At 45.6% G+C, this 25,415-nt stretch overlaps 2 protein-coding genes across 8 annotated transcripts in view; one reads left to right on the forward strand and one right to left on the reverse strand.

Moving 5' to 3' along the window:
- DENND11 (DENN domain containing 11) overlaps positions 1–4,741 on the reverse strand; it is a gene marked incomplete at its 5' end in the record, with an annotated part of 21,362 nt that extends 16,621 nt beyond the window's left edge. The window contains one exon of the mRNA XM_083572380.1: positions 4,504–4,741. Within this exon, the coding sequence (XP_083428506.1) occupies positions 4,504–4,741 (238 nt within the window). The remainder of the gene's footprint in view (positions 1–4,503) is intronic.
- Positions 1–24,872, forward strand: part of WEE2 (WEE2 oocyte meiosis inhibiting kinase) — a gene marked incomplete at its 5' end in the record, with an annotated part of 27,720 nt that extends 2,848 nt beyond the window's left edge. Inside the window, 13 exons of one of the 7 annotated variants that reach the window (XM_083572351.1) lie at positions 4,895–5,030; positions 6,459–6,495; positions 7,660–8,021; positions 11,468–11,667; positions 14,592–14,643; positions 17,167–17,339; positions 18,114–18,235; positions 19,365–19,511; positions 20,575–20,676; positions 21,505–21,590; positions 21,765–21,935; positions 22,560–22,702; positions 23,583–24,872. In XM_083572351.1, the coding sequence (XP_083428477.1) occupies positions 7,665–8,021; positions 11,468–11,667; positions 14,592–14,643; positions 17,167–17,339; positions 18,114–18,235; positions 19,365–19,511; positions 20,575–20,676; positions 21,505–21,590; positions 21,765–21,935; positions 22,560–22,702; positions 23,583–23,748 (1,719 nt within the window). In that variant the 3' untranslated portion in view covers positions 23,749–24,872. Of the gene's footprint in view, positions 1–4,739; positions 5,345–6,458; positions 6,496–6,539; positions 6,870–6,959; positions 7,213–7,659; positions 8,022–11,467; positions 11,668–14,591; positions 14,644–17,166; positions 17,340–18,113; positions 18,236–19,364; positions 19,512–20,574; positions 20,677–21,504; positions 21,591–21,764; positions 21,936–22,559; positions 22,703–23,582 lie in introns of those variants that run through there. The other 6 variants (XM_083572348.1, XM_083572352.1, XM_083572349.1 and 3 more) reach the window with 6 other exon arrangements.
- Between the last annotated feature and the right edge of the window lie 543 nt (positions 24,873–25,415).

A 25,415-nucleotide genomic window follows, 5' to 3' on the forward strand; every position in this document is an offset into this window, starting at 1 on the left:
TATCCTAGCCTGTGTGATATTTAAGCTACCGTTTCGTCATTAATCATTTTATTTTTTAATATCTAGAAATGACATCTTGCTATAACTTCCTTGTACTTTTAAATGCATTTGTATTTGCATATTTGGACAGCACTGCGGCTCGACTGTTTGTGCAAGTAGACATAAATCCATAAACTGTAATTTGAATTTTTCACTAGTGCTTAACCCATGGATACTAAAAACAAAAACAAAAAACCCCACTTCTCACTGTAGTCTGGTTGAGGCTGGTACTGTCTGCGAGCCTGTCTACATTCATAAATGACCAACAAATGACTCCACCATTTCTTCGAAGACATCCGAGGGACAGACTTGCAGCCAAAACTCAGGGAAGGCAACAGAGGGGACAAAAAGATGTGGGCAAAGTTGCAGGAGAATACAGTGACATGGGAAGATGCCTTATACAGTGGTACCTCGGAAGTCAAACAGAATCTGTTCCGGAAGTCCATTCGACTTCCAAAACATTTGGAAACCAAAGTGTGGCTTCCGAAAACAGACGTTCGGGTTCCAAAGAAGGTTCACAAACCAGAACACTCACTTCCGGGTTTGCGGCATTTGCGAGCCAAAACATTCAACTCGCAAGGCATTCAGAATCCAAGGTATGATTGTACTGAGATCAGACCATTGGTCCATTGCTGCCTACGATGACTAGCAGCAGCTCTCCATATTCCCAGCCCTACCACCGAACGCATATGAAGTCTGAAGTCACCCTCCAAGCACTTCCAACACAGAGGGAGAGAAAAGTCAGCCTCACCAAACAGGAGGATTAGAGACCACCATGCTCCTTTTGCAAGTACTTCTTTCCTCAACCCGCCCCAAACATAGCAGCCATGCAGACACCACCAGAAGCAACATCCCAAGGACGATCTAACACGCCATCACACACCTATCCACAACCATTTCATTACAGGTTTCATAATCAACCCAGCAGATTTTGCACCACATGGCTCGGGAATTTGCAAGGCATTTAAAGAACCCTTGAAGTTAAGTGCTCTTCAAGCGAAGCATTAATTATTGAGCTTCACAAAAGCAAGAAGCCACTCCACAGTCTCTCAAGCAAGGCCAACTCAAGTGGCTAAGACAAAACTGGATGCATGTATGTAAACTGCCTTGGCTGAGCATGGGCAGGGAGGTGAGCCATCAATACCTGAATTAGGACCAAATAAGATATAAGCTACTTGAACGAACTTGTTGAAGGCGAGCGTGGCATCGGTCAATGCTACAGGTTACCCTGGAAAAAGAATCAGCTGGAACGCAGCCCAATCATTTAGCGTTTTTGCTCAAGTTCAATAGGACTTTATTCCATACAAGAAGAATTGTAGGACTGTAATTGTAGGATACCCAGGTCATTTCAGGAAGGCCTAAAAAGGCTAAATAAGAGCTCAAGAGCCATGTTAAAGGTAAAGGGACCCCTGACCATTAGGTCCAGTCGCGGACGACTCTGGGGTTGCGGCGCTCATCTCACTTTATTGACCGAGGGAGCCGGCGTACAGTTTCCGGGTCATGTGGCCAGCATGACTAAGCCGCTTCTGGCAAACCAGAGCAGCGCACGGAAACGCCATTTACCTTCCCCCCAGAGCAGTACCTTTTTATCTACTTGCACTTTGATGTGCTTTCGAACTGCTAGGTTGGCAGGAGCAGGGACCAATAAACGGGAGATCACCCCGTCGCCATGTTAGAGAGGGTCAAAGGCTTCTCACTGTTTTCACCTGGCAGATGCCCCTAGGATTCCTGCAAGCAGAAGCTGAGTGCAATTGCAGTCTCCCCACCTGAGGTTTCCAGAAACTGGTATTCATATTGCCTCCCATAACATGATCGACCTAGCTGGTAGACACTGATAGACTTATCCCCCATGAGTTTTATCTAATCCTCTTTTAAAGACAAGCTGGCAGCTGTCACCCTATCTTGCAGAGCTATGATGTTATCTTTTTTATTTAGACAAAATGTTTTTTTACTTAAACAGGCTTTTGGCCTACAAGCCGGCTTGTGAACATACTGAAACTGGTTTTCACTAGGTTTTTTAAATGACTGATGTTTTTTTACCTGTCTTGTTTTTTAATGGTGTATTTCACAGCTATTTCTATATCTATTTTTAATATATTTCATTGCATTATTGTTGTTAGTTGCCTTCAGTAACCTCCAGTGAAAAAGCAGGAAACAATTTTAAAAAACAAAACCCACACAATTTGCATATATTTCCAAAGAACTTGTTTAAACTGTTGAAAACCTGCCACATATTCATGCAACAGGATGTAGGTAAAGGACACAACACAAGAAATGAGGAAATATTGAGCCACTCCAAAAAGATTCACGCTGCAGAAACTTCACAGTGAAAATGGTACTCAGTTTTGCTTATCCTTACAAAAGCAAGGCTGGGCTTAATTCTTCCTGTTAATGTTCAAAAACAAAGATTACTCCAGGAATATGCATCAATGCCTTTAAGCATGTGCAGAGTATTTTTCTCCCCACCAGCCAAGTAACCACAAACAATCCTTGTAAAGCTGGAGTTAAAGAGCAGGACATCCAGGATCAATAGCATTTGGGAGCTTTCTGATGCCACAAATCTCTCATTTTAACACAAGGGTTGCCAACCTTTTTGTGCCAATGGGCACATTTGCAAACCGGATAAACTATTGCTGGCACCCCACAACATTTCCAATGGGCAACAACAGAATTTACCCATTTCAGCCAGAAGGGAAAGGACCCTTCTGGTTACAGGGAAGGGCTTTGCAAGCACGCTGGTGACCTCTAACAGGTTTCATACTATATCGGCTTAAGACAGTCCTTCCAACTACTCCTAATTGGTAACATTCATACAGAACATAACAGAAAACATATCTTCAACTTTGCAGGTGAGAATGCAATGGGGTCTGACCCAAGGCCCATCTAGTCCATCATTCCGCTTCCCAGAGTGGCCAATAAGACACCTTTGGGAAGCCCACAAGCAGCGCTTGAAGGCAACAGCCTTCCCTTGTTATTTGGTCTTCAGAAACTGGTAGTCTGTGGCATATTGCCTCAGAACAGTATGGCTCCTTTTAGCCATAATGGCTGGTAAGACCCGTCTTCCTCCACGAATTTGTTTGATCCTCCCCAAAAGCTACCTAAACAAGCCCACAGCTCATTGCTACATTCTGTGGCAGCGCATTGTGTAAGGCAGTGCAGTGCTTCTGGATGATGCTGGACTACAAATCCCATCAGTCTCAAGCAGCATGGCCAATGGCTGTAGTTGATGGGAGTTGTAGTCCACCAGTATCTGAAGGATACCCCATTGGCTACCCTGGTTGCAAGTTAAGATACGTAGTGAGAAGCGATACACCCTTTCTGTCCATCCACAATCAACACCCATCAATGTAATTGGGTAATTCCAAGTATTATGGGAGATGGAGAGAGAGAAATCCCTTCATGTCTGCCATTAAGAGCAGCAGAGACAGACAGACCAACCTGGGCATCTAAGGGTACTAGGAAGTCCTCTTGGGACAGCTCCACCAGAACAAGCACAACTGTGCACTTGTGCAATTCAATGACACTTCCACTGGAAAACGTCCCAGAGAATCATGCCCCATGTTCATGGATGCACCAGTGGGGAAGGGGGAACCATATGTATTTTTCACACCAGGCATCCAAATGCTTTGGGCTAAGCCCCTGGAGGTGTACCCTGAAGTTGCAGTTTGAGAGGTCAAGGGTCAATGGTGCAGGCCCTACTGCTTCCAACAGGGCCTCTCTGAACGCAGTGGGTAGACAGCGTATGACTCTATCCCCTTCCATCTCTGGAGATGTCTTCCGAGGGATACCTGTGTGGGAGGGGGATGCTACACAATTGGGGCAAACATGGCACTGTCCCACTAGCTTCAGTTTGCCCTCAGCCAGGCCCCACCTGCCTGTCTTCTCTGCTTACAACCAATCAGACCTTTCACCCTCAACGGGCATCATCAGCCACCACTGAGGTGGCTGCCACGAAGGGCATCCATGACTCATAGTGGGTGGAGACACTATTAAGTTTTCCATTAGGAAAAGCCTGGTGGAAAAGCAAACAGGTGCAAGTCACCTTCCCTGCCCATGGCTGATATCTTCATGGCTGATATCTTAGGAATCTCTATGGGCATCATAAGGTAGAAGGAAAAGAGGTGACACATCCCTAATGCCAACCTACCGGTTGGTTTCCTTCCTGGGAAGGTGTATGCCGACCTGCAGCAGCAGCTTAAAGGAGGGCCAGGGGAGCGCCCTTTGTGCATGGTCAGAGGAACTCGGTTCTGCCAGAAAGCAACCCAAAGGGGGAGAAACCACACACACACACAAGCTCCTGCTGAGGTCTTGCTGCTGTAAAGGCACCCACCACCGCGCGCAACCCGGGCTGCCAAGGAGGGGGGGGGGGACTGGGTGCGAATCCGAGTTCCTTCCTCCTCCACGGAGGAAAAGGGAGCTCCGGCGAAGGCATCCCTAAGCGATTCTGCTGCAAGCAGCCCTTACCCGTGCGGGGATCGAAGGTGACCACGAACACGGCCAAGATCTGGTCCTCCTCCACTTGCTCGGCTCCTTCCTGCTCCTGGAGGCGCCCGCCGGGGCCGCCGCCACCGCCGGCGGCTGCCTCCCCCTTGACGCCAGAGCAGGAGCCCCCCCAGCCGCCGGGCTCGCCGGGCTCCGGGAGGGAGACGGCCGGGCCCTCGGCCCAGAAGAGCAGCGGCGCGTCGTCGGCTTGCTCCACCATGGCCCAGCCAACCAACCAGCCAGCCAGCTGCGGCGCTTGGCGGAGCCGAGGGGCGGCGCTTGGCGCGCTCCGACGACGCCCGGCCCCCTCGCTTCCCCGGCCGGCCGGCCAGACGGGGCCTTGCGCGGGCTGCGGGCAGCTGACGCCCAGCTCGGAGGAGGGACGCCCGCCTGCCTCTGCCCGCGATCCTCTTGGTGCGCAGGGAATCGGCCGCCTGCAAGCCCGTGTGCGCGCTGGCGGCCGCGCGCAAACTTGGGAGGTGGCGCACGGGCCTCTGGACGCTTGTTCGGTGGGAAGGAAAAGTCCCGAATAAACACGCGCAGCGCTGCACCTGAAAGCCTAACTGCCCGATCCGTTTTACGCTACGTGTAAATACCCCCACCCCATTAAACTGCTCAAGGACTTGCACTGCAAATTCTTGTAGCCTTTTGCCTTTCTTAAAAGGCTTAACAGGGACGCACGCGCCTTTAAAATGAATGAAATTTTCTTCTGAGTTTGGAGGTTCTTTGTTTCCCACCTTTTTCTGGCAACAATCCTGTGAGGCTGAGTTCCATGCTATGAGGATTTGCACCCAAGTCTATTGCTCTAACCGTGTTGCTGGGTGTTAGTGCTGGCCTTTTGAATGGGGCTTACTCTGTGGTAAGCGGGGTTAGGAGTGCAACCACACATATCCGAAAGAAAAAGTCTGTCGGTCAAAGTGCCACCTATGAGTAAATACGCATAAGATTTGGTTGCAAGATACTCTGCACAGGATTACATCCTAAAGGCACAATCTCTGGGGGTGTCCAATCAGAAATGGGACTTCTTTTCTGGCACTCCAGCTTACGCACAATTATTTTCCACCAAGTTCAGTAGGACTTCCCTCTGGACTTGCCAATATGTTGGTTTGGACTGCAAGCTAGGTTATATATATGAATGCATATCCTGCCTATTTTTCCAAAGAGGTTTACCATCCAGAACACAAACGCAATACATAACAATAATACAAATACTAACAAATCATAACAATTAGCTTCAGAGCCAATCAGCCAGAAAATCCAAAACATGCAGACACTAAAGATAGACCAGCAAAGAGGGATCATGCCAAAGCATACCTGCCACTGATACCCTTACCCTTCTCTAAAGTGCCTAATTCTCTTTTAAAGCCTCGCAAGTTGGTGGCTGACACTGCCTCTTTTGGGAATGAATTCCATGGTTTTAACTATGTGCAAAAGTCCTTTCTTTTGCCTGTCCTGAATCTTCCAACATTTCAACTGCAGTGGATGGCCCTGAGTTGTGGAGAACAACATTTCTCCAACCACTTTCTCCATACCAACTCTACAATATCCTTCTTGAGGCAAGGCGGCCAGAACTGTACACGCTACTGCTCCCAAGTGCAGTTACACTGCAGATTTCAATAACTGCTCTGTGTTTTATTTTCATTTCCTAATGATCCCTAGTACCATGGTACCTTGGGTTAAGTACTTAATTCGATCCAGAGGTCCGTTCTTAACCTGAAACTGTTCTTAACCTGAAGCACCACTTTAGCTAATGGGGCCTCCTGCTGCCGCTGGAGCACGATTTCTTCATCCTGAAGCAAAGTTCTTAACCCGAGGTACTATTTCTGGGTTAGCGGAGTCTGTAACCTGAAGCGTATGTAGCCTGAGGTACCACTGTATGGAATTTGCCTCCCCCCCCCCCGCCCCACTGCTGCCACACACTGTGTCAACATCTTCAGTGAGCTGTCTACTGTGACCCCCAAGGTCTCATTCCTGGTAAGTTTAGACCTCATGAGCATATCTGTGAAATCATGTCCATTTGGAGATGTCCTTTTGGACCTCTTTGCCACCTTCTTTCTGTTTTAGCCACTCTGAACAATTTTGTATTGCCAGCAAACCTGGCTACCTCACTGCTCACCCTTACTTCTCATGGGCAAGCACTTTCCAGTGCTGAGGGAGCAGCATGGATGCAAGTCCTTGCAGGATGGACCATGATGAAAAACAGGAAGCTATATAGGGAAGGGAACTGCTCTTAAGTGGCATTTTGTAAAACCTCAATCCCAGCATGCACTGTAAGGCCAGACCTGCAATTCAGTAGGTTAAGCAGGAAGGAGAGAGCAGGAAATGGTATGGGGTCATTTTGAACACAGGTGATGCTGTGCTTTTAATTGTTGGTTTTTAATGGCAGTGGGTTGGAGCACTTATAAATTCTGTGAGGGCATTATTCAGGGCCAGTTTTTCCAGTCAGAATGGGCTATGTCAGAAAATGTTTGCTAGCTGGCTGGGTGCCTTTGCATCTGGCTGTGGCATAGGGCCTTCCTTCTGGAGATCAGTGTAAAGGGATTATTATGTGGGGCTTTTCTCTGCCTAGTTTCTGTATGTACTGACTTAACCCCTTGTGCAAGGACAGCTGTGGACTAAATGCTTATTCCTGATTAATATGAGACCTGTGTGCAGCCACAGACTATTCACATTTACTTGGAAAAACTCCCAGTGAGTTCAGTGGGGCTAATTCCCAAAGCAGTGTACATAGAATTTCAGGGTTAATATAATAATGCCCTTATTCCTGAGTCTCCTCAGAGTCTTTCTTTCTCTCCCTTACTATTTTTCTTTTTAAAATGCTGTCTTATTTTCAAATGGAGTATGTCTTCTCACGCCAGTGTAGCTGTGGGATTATTCAAAATGGATGTCTGTATATTGAGTAAAAGCTGAAAACTAGCTCTCGCAAGCAAATACAACTCTAGGGACAAAGTCAAGGTAGTTTGTGTGGCCTTTGCATTGTGTGAAATTGAGCAATTGAGAAGATTGAAGGGGAAAGTATCTAAGAACTTTGTTTTGAAGGAATTTGTTCCTGGAGCCTTAGGCTAGGTGTAACTTCCAGGGCTGAGTCAGGTATTGCAAAAGGCTAATCTCTGGGCTGTGTGTTTTGTTTCTTTCCAGCAACCATGGATGACTGGGAGAGCAGTAGTGGTAATAACTTCATCCAGAAGCTGGATTTTTCAAGTTGTGGAGAAGACACTGAGTTGGAAGAAGACAATAGCATGCAAGAGGAGGAGCCAAGTCATGTCACCCCTCAGAAAAACTGGGAGACTGGGAACTGGAGAGTAAACTGTCCTGTTCCGGTCACCCCACAGAGGCAGCTGGATGATCTTTCTTTCCCGAAATCGTGGGCAAGTCCAGTGAGGAAAGGTAAGGAATCTCTGAGGAAGAAACCTCTCCCATTGGAAGATTATCCTGGGACGCCGCTGCACTACATCACCTGGCAAAAGCTCCAGCTCTGTGACACCCCACATACTCCAAAGGTAAGGTGATGTGGTGTGTGTATTTATATGGCACATTGTGTATAAGTATTCTCAACGGGGGAGAGGCGGCTTTGGTTGCAGTTTAGACTTTCAACGTGGTTGAGGAGTCTTTGCGAGCATCCTTTTTTTCATTCCACAAATCTTAGTATTTCTACTATAACTTTTAGACCCAATCTTCCTCCAAGGGGCTCACGAAGTGGCGTACATGGTTCTCCCCCTGCACATTTCATCCTCAAAACAACCCTGTGAGGTAGGCCATGAGGCAGTGACTGACCTGGGGCCTGGTGAACTTCATACCTGAATGGATATTTCAACTCGTCTTCCAGGTCCTAGTCTGATATGTCTCTGGTGCCCTGCACTTAGCAGTGTTTTTGGGTATGTGTGCTTCCTGAAAACAGCATGATAACCATGGTTGGACTTTTCTCCAAGCACAGAAAGGTGGGGAGGCTGCTTACTGGATGCCTTCCAGTTGTTTATGCTTGGGGGTTTTTTAAGCGAAGTCTCTCTTACTTTTAAAGAAATGATCGTGGAGAACTCTCTTTTTAAGGACTTCCCTTGAACAAAATCATTTGACATACTAATCTCAAGCGCTTGGTAGCCAGCTTCCCTATCTTCCCGTGCTTTAATTTGAAGCTCGGGGGAAGATGTCATGAGGCAACTCGTCCCATGGGTCTTCCTGAGATCAGGAAGTGTGGGCAGCTGGGAAGACTGCAGAGTGCTGGAGAAACGTTTCACAGAAAAAGAAGTGCACAGGCCACCTCGCAAATGATACGATAAGTTCAACTGTGTGTGGACTGAGATTCTAAAGTACCATATGCATAAGCCAGAAAAATAGAAAACTCTTTCAAATGACAAGAACTGCTGAGAATTTGGGGACAAGTTTCGTTCTAAACCACAGAGCCTGGGGCTTGCCGATCAGAAGGTTGGCGGTTCGAATCCCCGTGACGGGGTGAGCTCCCGTTGCTCGGTCCCAGCTCCTGCTAACCTAGCAGTTCGAAAGCATGTCAAAGTGCAAGTGGATAAATAGGTACCGCTCAGGCGGGAAGGTAAACGGCGTTTCCGTGCGCTGCTCTGGTTCGCCAGAAGCGGCCTAGTCATGCTGGCCACATGACCCGGAAGCGATACGCCGGCTCCCTCGGCCAATAAAGCGAAATGAGCGCCGCAACCCCAGAGTCGGTCACGACTGGACCTAACGGTCAGGGGTCCCTTTACCTTTACCTTTCATCCTAGAACCAGACTGAACACTCTTAACTGCAAATTCCGATGTCTCACATCAAACTTCCAGGGAGGCAGCCAGCACCACTAAACACTGTTAGTTTACAGAGCCCACAAACTCATCTCTCTCCTTCTCTGATCTGGTTTAGACATATAACACTGAGCTATAATTTAGGGTTATGTGAATGAGCCTGCCTGAGCCTTGGGCTTTTTTTTTTTTTTTTTTTTGCTTTCCATCTCCTTAGTGGTCATAAGGAGCTCAGAAATTGGTTCCTGGTTTCATTGAACTGCTATTTAGCATTTTGTGTGCCCCCTGCTTAATCTTAAGTGTGGTATATTGAAACTAGCCAGCTTCATAAACTGAATGTGCCAGCGTGAATGCGGCATGTTTCAGTAAACCAAAGTAGTATACAGTACTAAAGTATAGTAGGTCAGGGTTTGGACATAACACATAGCTGTGGTTAGAATGGAAATGAGAGCTTACAGAGTGTAAGCTCTGAGTGTAGCCACACTCAAAAAGGGGAGGACATGAACCTAAAGCCCGCCCAGGTCTGTTCACATGCTCACCTAGCCCTCTATCATCTCTGTTCCCTTTCACAGATACCCACACATACCTAGATTACATCTTTAGCTTGGAGTGATAAAGTCAGTTCCACTTTCCACATATTTCCAAACTACTCAGAAAGCAACCACTACCACTTAGCTAACGGCCATCCTAACAGGACATACCTGGCAACTTTTCCACTGACTGTTAAGGAACACTTGCAGTCATTCTGGTGCCATTAACTTTTCCTGTCCAGTGGCCCATGTCCCCATAGTATGGTACCTATAAAAGGAAGTGCCATGCCGTGTTAGTGTCATAGACCGAGACTGGAGAAACCCAAGTTCAAATCTTCACCTGGCCATGAGCGACCGCTCTCTCTGTTGAATCTACTTCACCGGGTTGTCGTGAAGGTGCAATTGGGGAGCAGGCAAAGCATGCCTGATGCCTTATGCTCCATGAAGGAAAGGTGGGGTGTAAATGGATTGCACACCTGCTTAACAAGTGATGCTGGGCTAGGTAGACAGGAACACCTTCAGTGGTGGTTCTTCTCCCTCTGTCATTGTAAAAGCTGCACCTGCATTCTCTCAGATGAATAGTTGACTGTTGAAGTTCTTTCTAATGGGTGCACCATACTGTGAGTGTATTTATATATTTTTACCATCAAAAGGACTTCAAGTAGCATTGCAGGAACAAGCTTTACTTCAAAGCAGCTTCTGTCACTTCCAAGTCCCAGGCTTGGATGTGGAGCTTCTGTGAGCTATAAAGACACAATCCTGAGTGAGTCTCTTAATTGCATTTTTGCTCTCTTAAGGTTTGAAATGGAGCAATTTAGAAAATCCCCTTCATCTTCCTGCTTGTTAAGCTGGATGCCTGCAGATCCTCCTGGCATCTGCAGTTCTGTATTTAAGCTTTGCTGCCAAAAATAGCCTACTGTGCTAGTAACATAGTTGAAAGGACCCCTTTTTGTGATTTAAATCCATATGGCTGACAAGGATTTGACTTGACGGGAAGTCAAAGCCTACACATGACTCTGATATTCCAGCTGCAATTTGTGTAGCAGCTGCAGCCATTGTGGATCCTTCCAGATGTGGCTGGACTTCCATTATCCTAACACTGGCTTGGATGGACCTTGGTCTGATGTAGCAAGACAGGTCTTTTACATTCCTAACCCACTGGCACTTTAAAGCATAACAAAGGTGGGAAAACTGGTTCTCCAGATGTTGTTGGACAGCTCCCATGGTCCCTTTCCATAGGCCAGGTTGACTAGGCTTGATGGGAGTTGAGAATCCAACATCCGGCGGGCACTACATTGCCTACTCCTGGCTTAATGTGCTGTACAGTGGTACCTCGGGTTAAGAACTTAATTCGTTCTGGAGGTCTGTTCTTAACCTGAAACAGTTCTTAACCTGAAGCACCACTTTAGCTAATGGGGCCACCCGCTGCCGCCGCTGCACGATTTCTGTTCTCATCCTGAAGCAAAGTTCTTAACCCAAGGTACTATTTCTGGGTTAGTGGAGTCTGTAACCTGAAGCGTATGTAATCTGGAGAGTATGTAACCCGAGGTACCACTGTACAGGTATTGGTGAGTTTGGGAATAACAAGCACTATGACCTTCTTCTTTATTGCAGGATGATGCTAGTGGACTAGACTGTTCTCCGTTGACTGTCTGTTGTTGTTTTCTATCTAGAGCCTCTTGTCTAAGACTGCTTTCCCTTCACCTGTGGGAAAGTTCCCCTCCAAAGGGATGAGGAACTTGAGGTTCACTTCCTGCCCTGACTCCGAGGAAACGCCCCCCGCTTCCTTAGTTAACATTAACCCCTTCACACCGGAGTCTTATCGGCAAATGGTTTTCCATCCCAGTGGCAAGAGGAAAGCCAGAGGGGAGCTGTGAGTGTTTTCTCCTTTTTCTTAAGAATATATATTCTATAGGGGGAAAAGGGAGATACGAGGGTAGCCATCTTGTAGCCCATTGGTTTTTAATACTGTGTTGCAGGGCCTCATGAGTGAGAAGTTTGATATAATGGACAAGCTTCTTCTGACAGCTTGCCTGCTATAAATTTCTGACATTCCTTTGCAACAACAACAACAACAATAAATAATTTAATTATACCCTCCCCATCTGTCTGGGTTTCCCCAGCCACTCTGGGCGGCTCCCAACAGAATATTAAAAACACAAGAAAACATCGAACATTAAAAACTTCCCGAAACAGGGCTGCCTTCAGATGTCTTCTATAAGTCAGATAGTTGTTTATTTCCTTGACATCTGATGCGAAGGTGTTCCACAGGGCATGCACCACTACCAAAAAGGCCCTCTGCCTGGTTCCCGGTAACCTCACTTCTTGCAGGGAGTGAACCATCGGAAGGCCCTCAGAGCTGGACCTCAGTGTCCGGGCTGAACGATGGGGGTGGAGATGCTCCTTCAGGTATACGGGGCCGAGGCTGTTTAGGGCTTTAAAGATCAGCACCAACACTTTGAATTGTGCTTGGAAACGTACTGGGGGTCGATGTAGATCCTTTAAGACCAGTGTTATATGGTCTCGGCAGAGTGTTCTGAAAAATGCCTTCACAGTGGTTGAAGAGGCCCAACTGGGCTGGCCACATGAACTGAGCATGCGCCCTACAATCCACATAAGAAATCTCTCCAGAGGCTGTACAGTCATCTATGGAGGGGGTAGTTTGGAAGCTCCTTTATCTCATATCAGACTATTGACCCACCAAGCTGAGAATCATCTGTTGGGACTCCAGGGTTTCAGGCTGTTGACATTCCCAATCCTACCTGGAGATGCTAGGGACTAAACCTGGGATGTCTTCTGCATGCAAAGCAGATCACTCCTCCTCCTTCCTCGCAGTTCTTTGCAAGATGGTTTGCGTTTCAAATGAAATCTAGTTCAGTATCCCATTCTTGCAGTGGCCAGCCCAATACCTACAGGAAGCAAACAGCACTCTCTCTACTTGTGCTCCCCAGAAACTGGGCACCCGGGCATAGCGCCTTGAGCATCAGAGGTAGAAGATGTTTTGTTGAAGCTCAATGGGTTTGTAGGTCAATACAGCTTCTGGATTTTTGGAGGCCTTCCTGGGAGCATGGCTCTGGTGTGGGAAGGCTGTCCTGCTCAGCTGCTTCACTTCAAAACACACTCCATTGCTGTTGGGGATGCTCTGGACTTCTTGCATGAAGCAGGGTATTGGATAAAACTGTCGGGATTCTGGGAGTTCTTGGCAGAAAGGTTCTCTTAACAACAGGAAGCTTTGAAAGCCTTTGCCTCAACCCAAAGAGGGCTCCTTTGTCTTTGCTGCGTGTAAAGGAGACATCCAGCAAGTGCTGTGTTGATCAATAAAAGCGCCACTCTAATAACCTCTCTGTGTGACTCTCTTAAACCACTGGAGCACACCGCAAAGCTAAGAATTGGCAATCTTCCTGGAGGTGGGCGGAGGGATGCAGAAAGCGTTCTGCGTTGTGTCTGTTTCTTAGTGTTAAATAATAGGCTGTGTGTGTTTTGTATGTTTACAAAAAATAGATTAAAAAAAACAATAGGAAGATTATTCCTCCCCCCCCCCCCGATTCTCAAAGCCATGCCTAGTTGGGGGAGCTAGCATGCAGGGAGTATTGTATGAGTGAAAAGCATAATGGCACTTGACTGTAAAGATTACTGACAATGGGTCGTGGTACATCTAATCGGATGGCCTACTGTGGAAAGACAGGTTTCGAACTTCACTGGTCCAACCAGCAGCTGTCAATTGTCAATGCGTAATCAACTGTCACTAAGCAATCAGCATTGCATCAATATGGGTTCGGATGCCAAAGGCTAACTGAGAAGCTTAATTGCTTTCAACTGCAGGAGTTATTCCTGTATCTTCAGGCACAGGAAGGGGGGGGGAGTAGGATTTCAAAAATTAAGCTCTCTGCAGGTAGGGATGGTGGAGGATGTCATTTGGTCTGCATTTTAAAGCAAACTGAACTGATCTGCACCTCCCAGACTAATAGCACAAATCTTTGGGATTCTGCACTTCCCTGAATTTTGCAGTACTGCCGGCTCAAAAAGAAAGAAATGTACCAAAATGCATTAAGCACTTTATTCAAGAAATGCAAATATTGGAATATAAAACAAATATTTAAGTATGTGTGTTATGATAAAATACTGTTTAAGGATATGATTAAACACATTTTTTCCTAAATTTAAAAAAACAGAAATTGCCAAGTTACTGCAGAAATGGGACAGGGCAGGCTTATGAATAAATACATGCAAAACTTAACATGGGCGTAGCAGTTGCCCCTCTCTAGATCAGGTAAAACAACAGAAATACTTAGCTAACCAATCACGTCGGTTCTGCTCCCACCCCCGCAACAAGAATCCTGGCTATGCCCATGAAACAACATGGATTGGAGGTATCACCAAATCCATCCCCTAACCTCAGGTCTGTCAGAGTTGCATGAATGCTTGTTTCCAAGTGTCTCGGATTTCACAAAGACTGGGATTGGATTTCATGCCTTTAAAATGCTGCATCACTAACCCCCTCTGTCTGCAGATGTCAGGGCAGCTGTGCATTAATTTGAAATCCGAATTGATTGTAAACTAGAATGTCGATCACCCTCAATTGAGGGCTATAGCCTCTGTGGTCTTTGAGTGATTTTTTTTCTAGTGGTCTCTTATGCTTATGCGGAAATGCCTACATAAATACTTCATGCGGCTTGAGAAGTTCCTGAAGTTGGTGTTTGAAATATTTAAATGGTGAAACTGAATAATAGAGTTGGGAGTTGTGTCTTGTCTTTGCAGCCGGGATGCTTCTTCACGTGATTAAACTTACCGTTTCAGGGATGATCCCAGCCAGAAAGAGAGCCAGGTGGAACCAGGGTTGCCAGCCAAGGTGAGTAGTGTGTTTCTTCAAACAAGTGCACAAAATGCATCATGACCATAAGTTATCGGTTTAATACTGAAAGAGGGAAAGCTGTTTGCGAGCCTATAGCAGCAGACAACAGTATTACTGTAACACAAAGAGTAATCTTAGCACTGACTTTCTTTTCATTGTACATTTTCCAAGAAAGCCCATAGTTTTATATTTTAATGAAATGGAGTGGGGAGGAAAAATTCGGTGGTGCAAGACAATAGTTATCACAACACCACACAGTTACTTAACAGGCTTTAACAACAACACCGTTCAAAACTAAACTATGTGTTGCATCAGAACTCTGTTTTAAGTTATAAAGTACGGCTAATAAGCTGAGGTATAGGCTGAAGGCCAAGTTGAAAGTTTACTTTGGTTCAGCTTTAAAACTACATGGAAGTTCAGCTCCCTGTTTTCTTCCAGTTCTACCCTCTCCTGCCCATTTTCAATGATTCTCCTGGTAGTAATGCACTTGCCATAAATGAACCTGGTGGAGGAGGTTTTCAGGTATTAGACTAGGACTTGGAGAACCAGGGTCAATTCCCCACTCAGCCATGAAGATCCTTGGTTGACCTTGAACCAGGCACTGTCTCTCGGTCTAACCCACCTCACAGGGTGGTTGTGAGAATAATACAGCGAGAGGGAACACCATGTATGCTAGCTTGAGCTTGGAGAAAATGTGGGATGCAAAAGCAAAAATAACTAAAATACTCAGACTCACTGTAATGAATGGGCCTAAGCTACCAATGTTTATTGAAATTAATGGGTCTCATCTGCATTGGACTAACTTTAGACGCAGCCCTGTACATGGGTTGATAATATCTTGGTCAGAAATCAACAAATTCCTAAATTTCCATTCCAAAAATCAACAAATTCCAACTTACACAAAATGCTTATTTGCTTGCTGTGTACCTTGATAAAGCTAGCTTAGGTTTGACCGTATGTGCTCCAGTCTTTTCCTCAATTAAGCTAAGTGAAATGTCCCCCCTCCCCCAATCGTAATGTAAACTCTAATAAATTATAGAACAACCTGAAGAGTACTTCCTTAGCATCAATAACAATCCAAGAAGTGAAGTGATGTCTGTGTAATGCAGTATCTGCCTTAAGATGGTGGTACATTCAAACTCCCGTCAGGCCCAATTAGCATGTGCGGTAGTCAGGGATGATGGGGACTGTAGTCCAAAACATCTGGAGAGTGCAGGAATGGGGGAAGAAGCACAGAGTTCTGGGGGCCACTGGTTTGATCTGGTTTGACCTTCACTCCTGCGAACTTGCAGGCAATGTGGTTTAGCAAGAAACTTGTCCCAGTCCATATCTAACTCTTCAGGCTTCATTAATTTGAAATGCTGCTGGGAGCATAGGAAGCGGCCTTCTACCAGGTGAGAATCATTCTCTATCTTACCAATATTGGCCGCTCTTTGGGTCAGGGTCTTTTCTAAGGGATTGAACTTGTGGCTTCCTGTGCACATAGCATGCCCTCTGCCTCTGAGTCAGCACTGATGCTATAACTTACACGCAGAGTGAATTATTCAGCCAGAGTTGTGGGCTGAGAGGGAACAGAGTGCTGACCATAGCCGTCAAAAGCAATCACATGCCAAGGGAAACAAAATGGGGCAGGGCAGGCACTTTTATGTTGGCACGGCTGCTGGCAGTATTTTGACTCAGCATATTGGATCCATTTCCATCTGCCCTGAAGGCTTTGATGTTTGTGCCTCTCCAAGTTTAATTCTAGGTTAGTGCTATGATCTACTAGGAGCTCTTAGCAGAGAAACGGTGCCAACACCATTGATTAAAATCTGAACATCTGTCGTAGAATATGTTTTGCAGGAGGGGTGCTAACAATAGCATTTTCTGCAAGGGCATAAATACATACTGGGTGCAGTTCTTTGATATATCAGGCTTTATATTTTGCAAAATGTTGACACTGAGGCTGCAATTTGAAAGCGGGTGGTGGTGAACCAGTTGCAAAGAAGGGGGTGTCTTTAATAGTTCGCTTTTGCACTGCTTTTTTTTCCTGCAAAAAATCATGCCCAGTCCTTCCCCTCCAGCTGCTTTGACCCTGCAAGTGGAAAAGATACAACTTGGGAATTTTGTTTCATCTGCACCATGCTGCATAGCAAACTACTCTGAACACTAAGGGCACGTTCCAAAGTAGTTTGTGAAGTGACATAGTGTAAGGGTGGTGATCTTCCTTCATTGATAAATCAGGAAGAAGATAGGAAGCTTTTCCAGCGGAGCAGGATACCATACTGTGTGTGCAAAGTAGGGTAGCCAACTTGGTGCCAACTCCAGATCTTGCTGGACTCAAATGCCCACCAGGCCCAGCCAAGGTAGCCAGCGGTCAAGGATGATGGGAAACCAATGTTGGCTATTTCTGGAAGGACATCACTGCATCCGGGAACCAGAACCCAAGGCCTCACATCGCAAGGTCTCTTCAAGTCGTGCTCGGGATTTGATGGGCAAACCTGTCTTAAGCTTACGTGGATTACTTTCTCCCTCCTCCAGAGATTCCTCTTACGTGAGAGCAACATGGTTTCCCGCTACAAGAAGGAATTCTTGGAGCTGGAGAAAATAGGTGTGGGGGAATTTGGTTCCGTGTACAAGTGCGTCAAAAGGCTGGATGGGTGCGTCTATGCCATCAAGCGCTCCAAGAGACCCCTTGCTGGTTCTTCAGATGAGTAAGTGACCACTGCAGAACACACACAGACACACCATGATGAAATGAGTAGAGCCTTGGCTGGATTGGTCAATAAATTTCTGGATTGAATGACGCTAGAAGTTGTACCACGGCTGCTTATCTTAACTCTCACCCCACCCTTTTTTAAAATAGACCATGATAGGTATTGTCATTGTTCTTCCCACTATAGGCTCAAAAGGCAATGTTTGCATCTGGATTCCCTAAACCACATTGCACATCCTCTAAGATGCTCTCTAGCCAGTGTGTAAATAAGTTGGATTTGAGATTAGCCAAGTATTGGAAAAGGTCATGCGAAAAGCAGACTGAAAGCATTTAAAAATGACATCCGCCATGCGTTTCATGAACCTTTTCCTTCCCCATGTCATTCAGCGCCTGCCTTTCCTTAGTCCGTGCCCAGCGCTCCAGTGAAATCTAATCTAGTATTGAATTAAGAACTTTTGTTCCATAACAATACTGTTTCCTCCCCCCACCCTCCCACCCCAAAAAGAGATCTTTTAGCAGTGAGAGACTTCAGGGTCACCAGCGCTTACCTTTCTATTGTTTCTCTAAGTGTGGGGGTGGAGAAGCATATCCCCTTCCAGGTATTTCCCAGCCATTTAAAGAATAACTTTGTCAAGTTCTCCAGGAAGTCTTATCTGACTCCATTAACCCTCCCCTGTCCAAACTCCTGATCTCGCAACAATATTGTTCTTTGAATGATGGGTCATTTCTCTCCCCCCCCCCCCTCTCTCTCTCTCTCTCTCATTCTCTCTAGGCAAATGGCTTTGCGGGAAGTCTATGCTCATGCTGTGCTCGGCCATCATCCCCATGTTGTGCGTTATTACTCGGCTTGGGCAGAAGATGATCACATGATCATTCAGAATGAGCACTGCAATGGTAAGGATACCAGTGGGGGTAGAGGTGGCGGCTTAGGATACTGCTCAACTTCCCATGTTAACTGAAACTTTAAATTCACATGCACTTTGTGAAGTCCTTTGTGTACTTAAATTGAGATTAATGGATGCTCATGGAGTTTGGAAGTCCAGAAGAGCAAAATGAGCTGCCACCCTGTTGCTTTCTAGACTCATAAACTGCCACAAGGAATTGAAGCTCTCCACCTCCACCCCAAATGCAAAATCTGGGCTCTCTAAAGGACCAAACATGAGGAATGGTGTGGTTAAGGACCACCCTTGCATGAGGTCTGCAGAGTGTACCAAATCCACATGCGTTCATTCGACATTAGCAGAAGGATCTGCAGAAAATGGGTGTTCCCATTGCACGTACACTTCTGCCCAGTTCTCCAATCAAAATGATGTGTATAAAATGCATATACTAAGGGCAGGTGTCCATAAAATGCACATGTAAGGTTAAAATAAGGCAAAATTATATTTAGGGAATGGCTTGCAAAGGTTGACATACAAAATATGCATTGGGAGAAATTAGCACTAAAACACTGGTGAAATTATTTTAATAAAAATAAATCACAAACTGGTATGGAAATGTGGTAAACTGAATTTAAGATATGTAAAAAGACACAGTACTGAGAGAAAATCTACATGGGGGCCTGGCTAGCACAAATTTTGGGAGTTTCCTTATATAAAAGAGCCAATGCAAAAGATGTCAATCAAAACCCTTTGAAATGCAAGGATGGAAGCTAGTAGATTCAAACCAAAACTCTGTCTAGCAGATGTCAAGGCAATAAACAACTATTTTACTTTTAAAAGACAACTGAAGGCAGCCCTCTTTAGGGAAGTTTTTAATGTCTAATGCTGTATTGTTTTTAATATTCAGTTGGAAGCTGCCCAGAGTGGCTGGGGAAACCCAGCCAGATGGGTGGGGTATAAATAATAAATTATTATTATTATATTATTATGTCTAAGAGGCAGAAGTATGAGGCTACCACTTAACTGTTAACCAGATCTTCTAAATTCCTGCCTTCTAAAAGAGAGCAATCTGCTTCAGAAGAAGGCTCTGTGAACAAGTGGGCGAGGAACTCTGTCTGCTGTGATCTCTTGGCTTTCCACAGGTGGGAGCCTTCAAGATGTGCTTTTGGAAAAGGCAAATACATCGGATTATTTCAAAGAATCTGAGCTGAAGGAGATCTTGCTGCAAGTTTCCATGGGACTGAAATATATTCACACTTCTGGCCTGGTTCACTTGGACATCAAACCCAGTAAGCATTTCTGTTCAGTAATGCTTTGTTGTTGTTTAGTTGTTTAGTCGTGTCCGACTCTTCGTGACCCCATGGACCAGAGCACACCAGGCACTCCTGTCTTCTACTTCCTCCCACAGATTGGTCAATGCTTTAGGCATCAAGTATTTGTGAACAGCATGCATAAGCACATTGCCATAACCCTTTGAGAAAAGTGAGTTAAGCACAGTTGAACTTTTAGATGGGATGGGGGCCATTAAATGGGAACTGTGCCAGTCCTTGTTTAGGGTTTTGTTCTAAGGAATAAGGAAACTTGAGCCTAGCTTGTTACTAACTTGGACATAACCCCAATTACCTGGCCAATTGAATTCAGTTGGACCAACTTCTGCGTAGACAGGGTTGAGATTACAGTTTAATTCACTGAAGCTATGCATCCAGGAAGCTGAAATGGACCATATGAGGATAGGCTGAAAGAACTCTAGGTATGTTCAGCCTATGGAAGAAAAGACTGATTGGAGGTCAGGGTTGACGGTGGGTGAAAACACATAGAAGGGGACAAAGGCTCTGCTGCCTAAATCTAATGGGCTGGTATAGTTCAATCAAACATCAAGAGAAACATATTTATGGTAAAGGCAGTTTGTCAATGAAACCAATTATCTAGGAGGGTGGGCTGTCCCTTGTTGAGACCCCTTCCAGCAGAGACCATATAGCAATGGGGATATTCTAAATGTGGATTTCCTGCATTAAACAAGGGGCAGTTTTGCAATACTCGCCTTTCCTCAAGGATTCTTTGAAATAAAATAATACAAGCCCTACTGTACCCCGATTGCTGGAAAACTCTGGAAATACATCTTCTTGGGCTTCATTTGAATTTGGGGGTGATGATGCTTAGAACCGTAAAATCAGCCATAGCTCCATCCAAAAGGAAATCCACTTGTCTGTCTGACAGCATTTCCTAGACTTCTCTCTTCCCCAGATTGGATATTTAGTGGCAGGCTAGAAAGTGATTGTGGAATGCAGACTGCAATTTATCTGTGTGGACATTTCAAGCTTCCATGCTGTTTTTCTGTCTTTGCATTTACAGGCAATATCTTTATATGTCATAAGCTGATTGGGCCTGCTGGTCAGGAGGAGAGCGACAGTGAAGATGACGGCTTTGCCTCTTCTAATGTGGTGTATAAAATTGGTTGGTAGCGTAAATACTCTATGCTTCTAGGGCTAAGACTTGAATGGTTTTTAGGGTGTATATACCAATCTCTCTGCTTCAAATTCTCAGATGGGACCCATGGAAGAGAGGGCCACAATAAGTGGGAAGAGGGGCAAGTAGAACTGTTCTGGGTCCTGAATAGATATTAGAATGGGTTCAGCAAGAATCAACTGAACGCACATAACTGCATTAGGTTGTTTGGGAGTTGTTTATTCCATTTTTTAATGCATAGAACATATCCAACAAGGTCACCCATGGGACGATTCCTGCTTTGATGGATGGATTGCCACCCTTGCCTAATCAGGGTGCTGCTGGGCTTGAGTAATATAACCTGAAAGTTGCCTTCAGCCTGCTAGCTTCCTTCTCAAGTGTAGACATCACTCAAGAAATATATACTGTATGTGTGAGCCTAGAAGACTGAGAGGCTCAGGCCAGAAAAGCCAGCCATAGGTTCCAGCATGCAGGAAGAACCCTCCAGAGATTGCAAGATTACAACTGTCATCAGTGGCTTTGCTGGCTGGGATTAGTGGGAGTTGGACTACAACCACATCCGGAGGACCACATCCCTGGTGTATAATTCCCCTACTCAACAAATTTATACCTCGTCTTTCCTCCCAAAGAAACCCAGGGTGGCAAACAAATCTGTAATAAAAATACAAGTAAAAATAAAATAAAATTCTGTAGCACATGCTGAGTTTCTCCAGCAGCCTAATCTGTCTTGTGTAGGACTTGCTGAACGCAGAAAGCTTGCAAAGACCGCTGGCACATATGAATGCATTTCATGGCTCACAAGTTTCTTTTTCTTAGGGGACCTTGGACATGTGACATCCATAACCAATCCCCAGGTGGAAGAGGGTGACAGCCGATTTTTGGCCAATGAAGTCTTGCAAGAGGTAATGATGTGGGCTTTCTTTGACTCATGGGGGCTTCAGCAGAAGCAGGAACTTATACACTTCCCAGTAAAATCCCCTTTCCTGAAGAGAGATGCTGATTTGAACATGTTCAGACTTGGGTCCATAACCTCTCTTGACTGTTTTTTTTTCTTTTAAAATCTTCTTCCTCCATAGCAATACTGCTACCTGCCCAAAGCAGACATCTTTGCTCTTGCACTGACCATCTCTCTGGCAGCAGGCTGTGGTTCCCTGCCTACCAACGGCACCCTGTGGCATCACATCCGCCAAGGCAACCTTCCGCTAATCCCTCAGCAGCTGTCGCGGGGCTTTGCAGAACTGCTCAGTGTGAGTGTCCTTTGGGGGAGGACTGTAGCTCAGCGGTACAGCATCTGCTTTGCATGTAGAATGTCCCAGGTTTGGTTCCAGTCATCTCCAGGTGGGGCCAGGAGAGACCCCTGACTGAAACCCCAAAGAGCTGCTGCCAGCCAGTGTAAGCAATACTGAGCTGAATTGACAATGGTCTCATTCAGTATAAGGCAGCTTCCTAAGTTCCTAGCATGAGGAGAGCAGTGACATTTCCACGCATCAATAATGGTGCCGTCAGATCAGGACTTTGAGGCAGAAGTTAAGGACTCCACTCAGCAGAATGAGGAGGGTGCTCAAATCATAGAATCAGAGAGTTAGAAGGGACCCTGAGGATCATTGTCCAACCCCCTGCAATGCAGGAATACTCAGCTGTCCCATATGAGGACTGAACCCATGACTTTGGGGTTATCAGCACCACGCTTTAACCAACTGAGCTATCCAGTTATGTAGCAGGGTAGGCTTACCACGTAGCTGAAGTAATGCCCCAAACACATTGCCATCTAAAGAGCCTGCCCTCCCCCCCCCCCAAAAAAAATTCAGCATCTAAAATTACCCAACCGCATCACTGAATATAAAAACTTCTCTTTCCTCTGCTTGCATCAGCTGATGATTCATCCTGATCCGGTTGTGAGGCCATCAGCCACTGCACTAACCAAACACTCCATCCTCCGGCCTTCTCTTGGGAAAGCTGCCCAGCTTCAGGAACAGCTGAATGTGGAGAGGTTCAAAATTGCCATGCTGGAAAGGTAAAAAAAAGACCTTCGTGCTTCAGTAGCCAATCAAGATTTGCAAACAACAAGGGCACTGGACTACCTGGCTTGGAAGCAACTTCTCCTTTGCAGGGAGAACATGTTCTTAATCAGGTGTGAAGAACCATTGGGTCTCCAGATGTTGACTGAACTTCAGCAGCCACCAGGCCCCAAGCAAGCGTGGCCAGTGATTATGGGAGTTGTAGTTCAGCATTTGGGTGGCCAATGCTTCCTCTATCTGTTCTAAATGCAACTGTGGCTTTATGTCAGGGAAAAAATCCCAGCCATGTCTTTTCCTCATCATAGAATTCTGACATCTGGGTTTCCACATGCCTCTGATACAATCCTTCACTGGGAGTGGCACCTCTTTCTCGTAGACATTACCTAGACTAACTTTCCATGCCAGTTTTATTTACCTCCTGCTGCTATTTTAAAGTGAGGAGGAGGGTCTGTGACTTTTCATGCTAGTTTTGAGTGGGCAGGGCAAAGGGAAGAAAGGAGGTTGTGGCAAACCTACACCATGCAATTTAAAGCACTCTTATGCCACTTTAATCCATCTTGGCTTTCCCAAAAGAATCCTGGAAAGTGTATTTTGTTGCGGGTGTTGACTTGTTAGACGACCCCATAACAAACCACAACTCCCAGGATTCTTGGGGGGGGGGAGCCAATAAAGTAGCAAGAGTTTTGCCCATCCACACTGCAACCAAGCACACTGTTATGTACTACACCACAACTTACTCTGTTATCAACAGTAGAAAGCCCACTTTCAACAGTGGAAGGGGGCCCTGTGGGCAGGAAGGAAAGTCTGTATGTGCAAATGTGTTTGCGATGTTGGCAACCCCCTGTGTTAAATCGTATCAAATTCTCTTTTTTTCAGAGAGCTGAGAGCAGCCCGTCTTGCCCAGAGCTTCAAAAAGGACAAGTTTTTGGAATGTGCCAGGCCTCAAGAATCTGGAGCCAACTCAAAGCACCCAAATAGCAAGAAGCGTCTGGTTGGAGGGAAAAATGCCCGGTCGTTTAGCTTTACTGCTGGTGGCTTTTGATGGTTTAGGCTCCTCAAATCACTGAAAACACACCCCTTAGAAACAAGAGACACCTTCAGATTTAAGGGACTGTGTTTTTACTTATTCCATCATGCGATTGTCATAGTACTAAATCTGGCTACCTGCAAGAGATAGTTGCTACCCATCACATTACAACATAATCTCTTTTTAAACCTGTCTGTCGCTTCCTTTTGCCTGAAACGAGTGGGTTTGTTTTCCCTCCCAGGATTATCAGAAGAGTGTACAACTTTATTTCTTTTCTGTAGCTTTTAGGTTATCCTGTGTTTTCAAGACTCCTTGTGTTTTTCACTTTAAAAAAACAACAACACACAGCCCCTAGCTGTATTTCAAATGGAATACGATTCAGGCAGCAAATGGCTTGTTCCTCTTGCAGTTGGGGAGGGCCCTGCCATCACTAACATTTAAGTCCCATCTAGCGAGCCCGAGAAAGTAACCAATGCAAAATATATATTTAATATTCAATAGACCTAATGAACAGGATCCTTCTAAAATCAACAGATTAGCCCTGCTGCCAATAGGGGTTGAATAAAATGAGTATATTTGGAAACAGATTATTTTTTCCATGAGCAATAGCAGACAGGATACAGCCTGGCCTTGATGGCTGTCTTTTTTGTGTCCAGGATAGAGCACCCGCTGTTCTTAATGTGGGTGGCTGACAATACTGACAGGTAAAGGATTGATCTGTATTTTTGCCAAGTGTCGTCTGGGATGGGTGGTTGGTGTTTCAAGCACATTGGAAGGGAATAATAAATGCTTTTTAGAACGCCTTGATGTTCTGGGGATTATGTTATGTAAAGTGTTCATAAATAAAATAAAGTAAACCTTATGCCCCTGTCGAAGTGTTAACTTCTGTTGTGGTTTTCCTGAACACAAAATACTGCTTTGTTGACTAGCCCAGTCATGAAGACTTGGCCAATTGCAGCAGTGTCTTTTGGGGGTTTCAAGCCTCTCTGTGTGAGTTCCCCTGACTTTCCTGAAGATAGCTTTACTTCACTAGCTGCTGGACAGCACAAATTTTATAGCTGTTGAGAAATGATTCTTTTTCTTAAAAAAAGAAAGTGATACATTTGTGAATAAAGCTTCTAATTTTGTTTGCTTCTAAAGTGTGTGTGTGTGTGTGGAAATTTTGTTTCAGATCATACAAGGGAGGGCTTGATGACATTACCTGTGACCACACAGCTCTTGTGGCTGATTCAGGATGCATCTTGACTTGAGTTGCTCCACTGTGGGCTTTGCCAGAGTCTGTTGCAAACATTATGACATTTTTTGCTGTGCAAAGGCTGCACCGGGGGCAGGCTAGAGCTGGCATAACCAATATGGTGCCCTCCAGAGGCTTCTAGACAACATCTCTCATCAGTCCAGGTCTTTGGTCATGGTAGCTCTTCCTAGACTTTGGAACTCTCTTCCTAGAGAAGTCAGACTGGCTTCCTCCTTGCTGTCCTTCTGCCAGCAGGTGAAGACCTTGGAGTAACAGGCCTTTGGGAACTGGCTGCTTTTAATGAAAGGGCTGGTGCTGTGCTGGGTTTATTGTAATTATCTGTATGTTTTTAATAGATATAGCTTTAATTCCGCTAAGGGGTTCAAGCCCACCCAGGGCAGAACTGTGTTCCGACATCATGTGGAGGGCACCGTGTCGGCCGATTCCT

The sequence above is a fragment of the Podarcis filfolensis genome, assembly GCF_964270895.1.
Source record: "Podarcis filfolensis genome assembly, chromosome: 10".
Lineage (NCBI taxonomy): Eukaryota > Metazoa > Chordata > Lepidosauria > Squamata > Lacertidae > Podarcis > Podarcis filfolensis.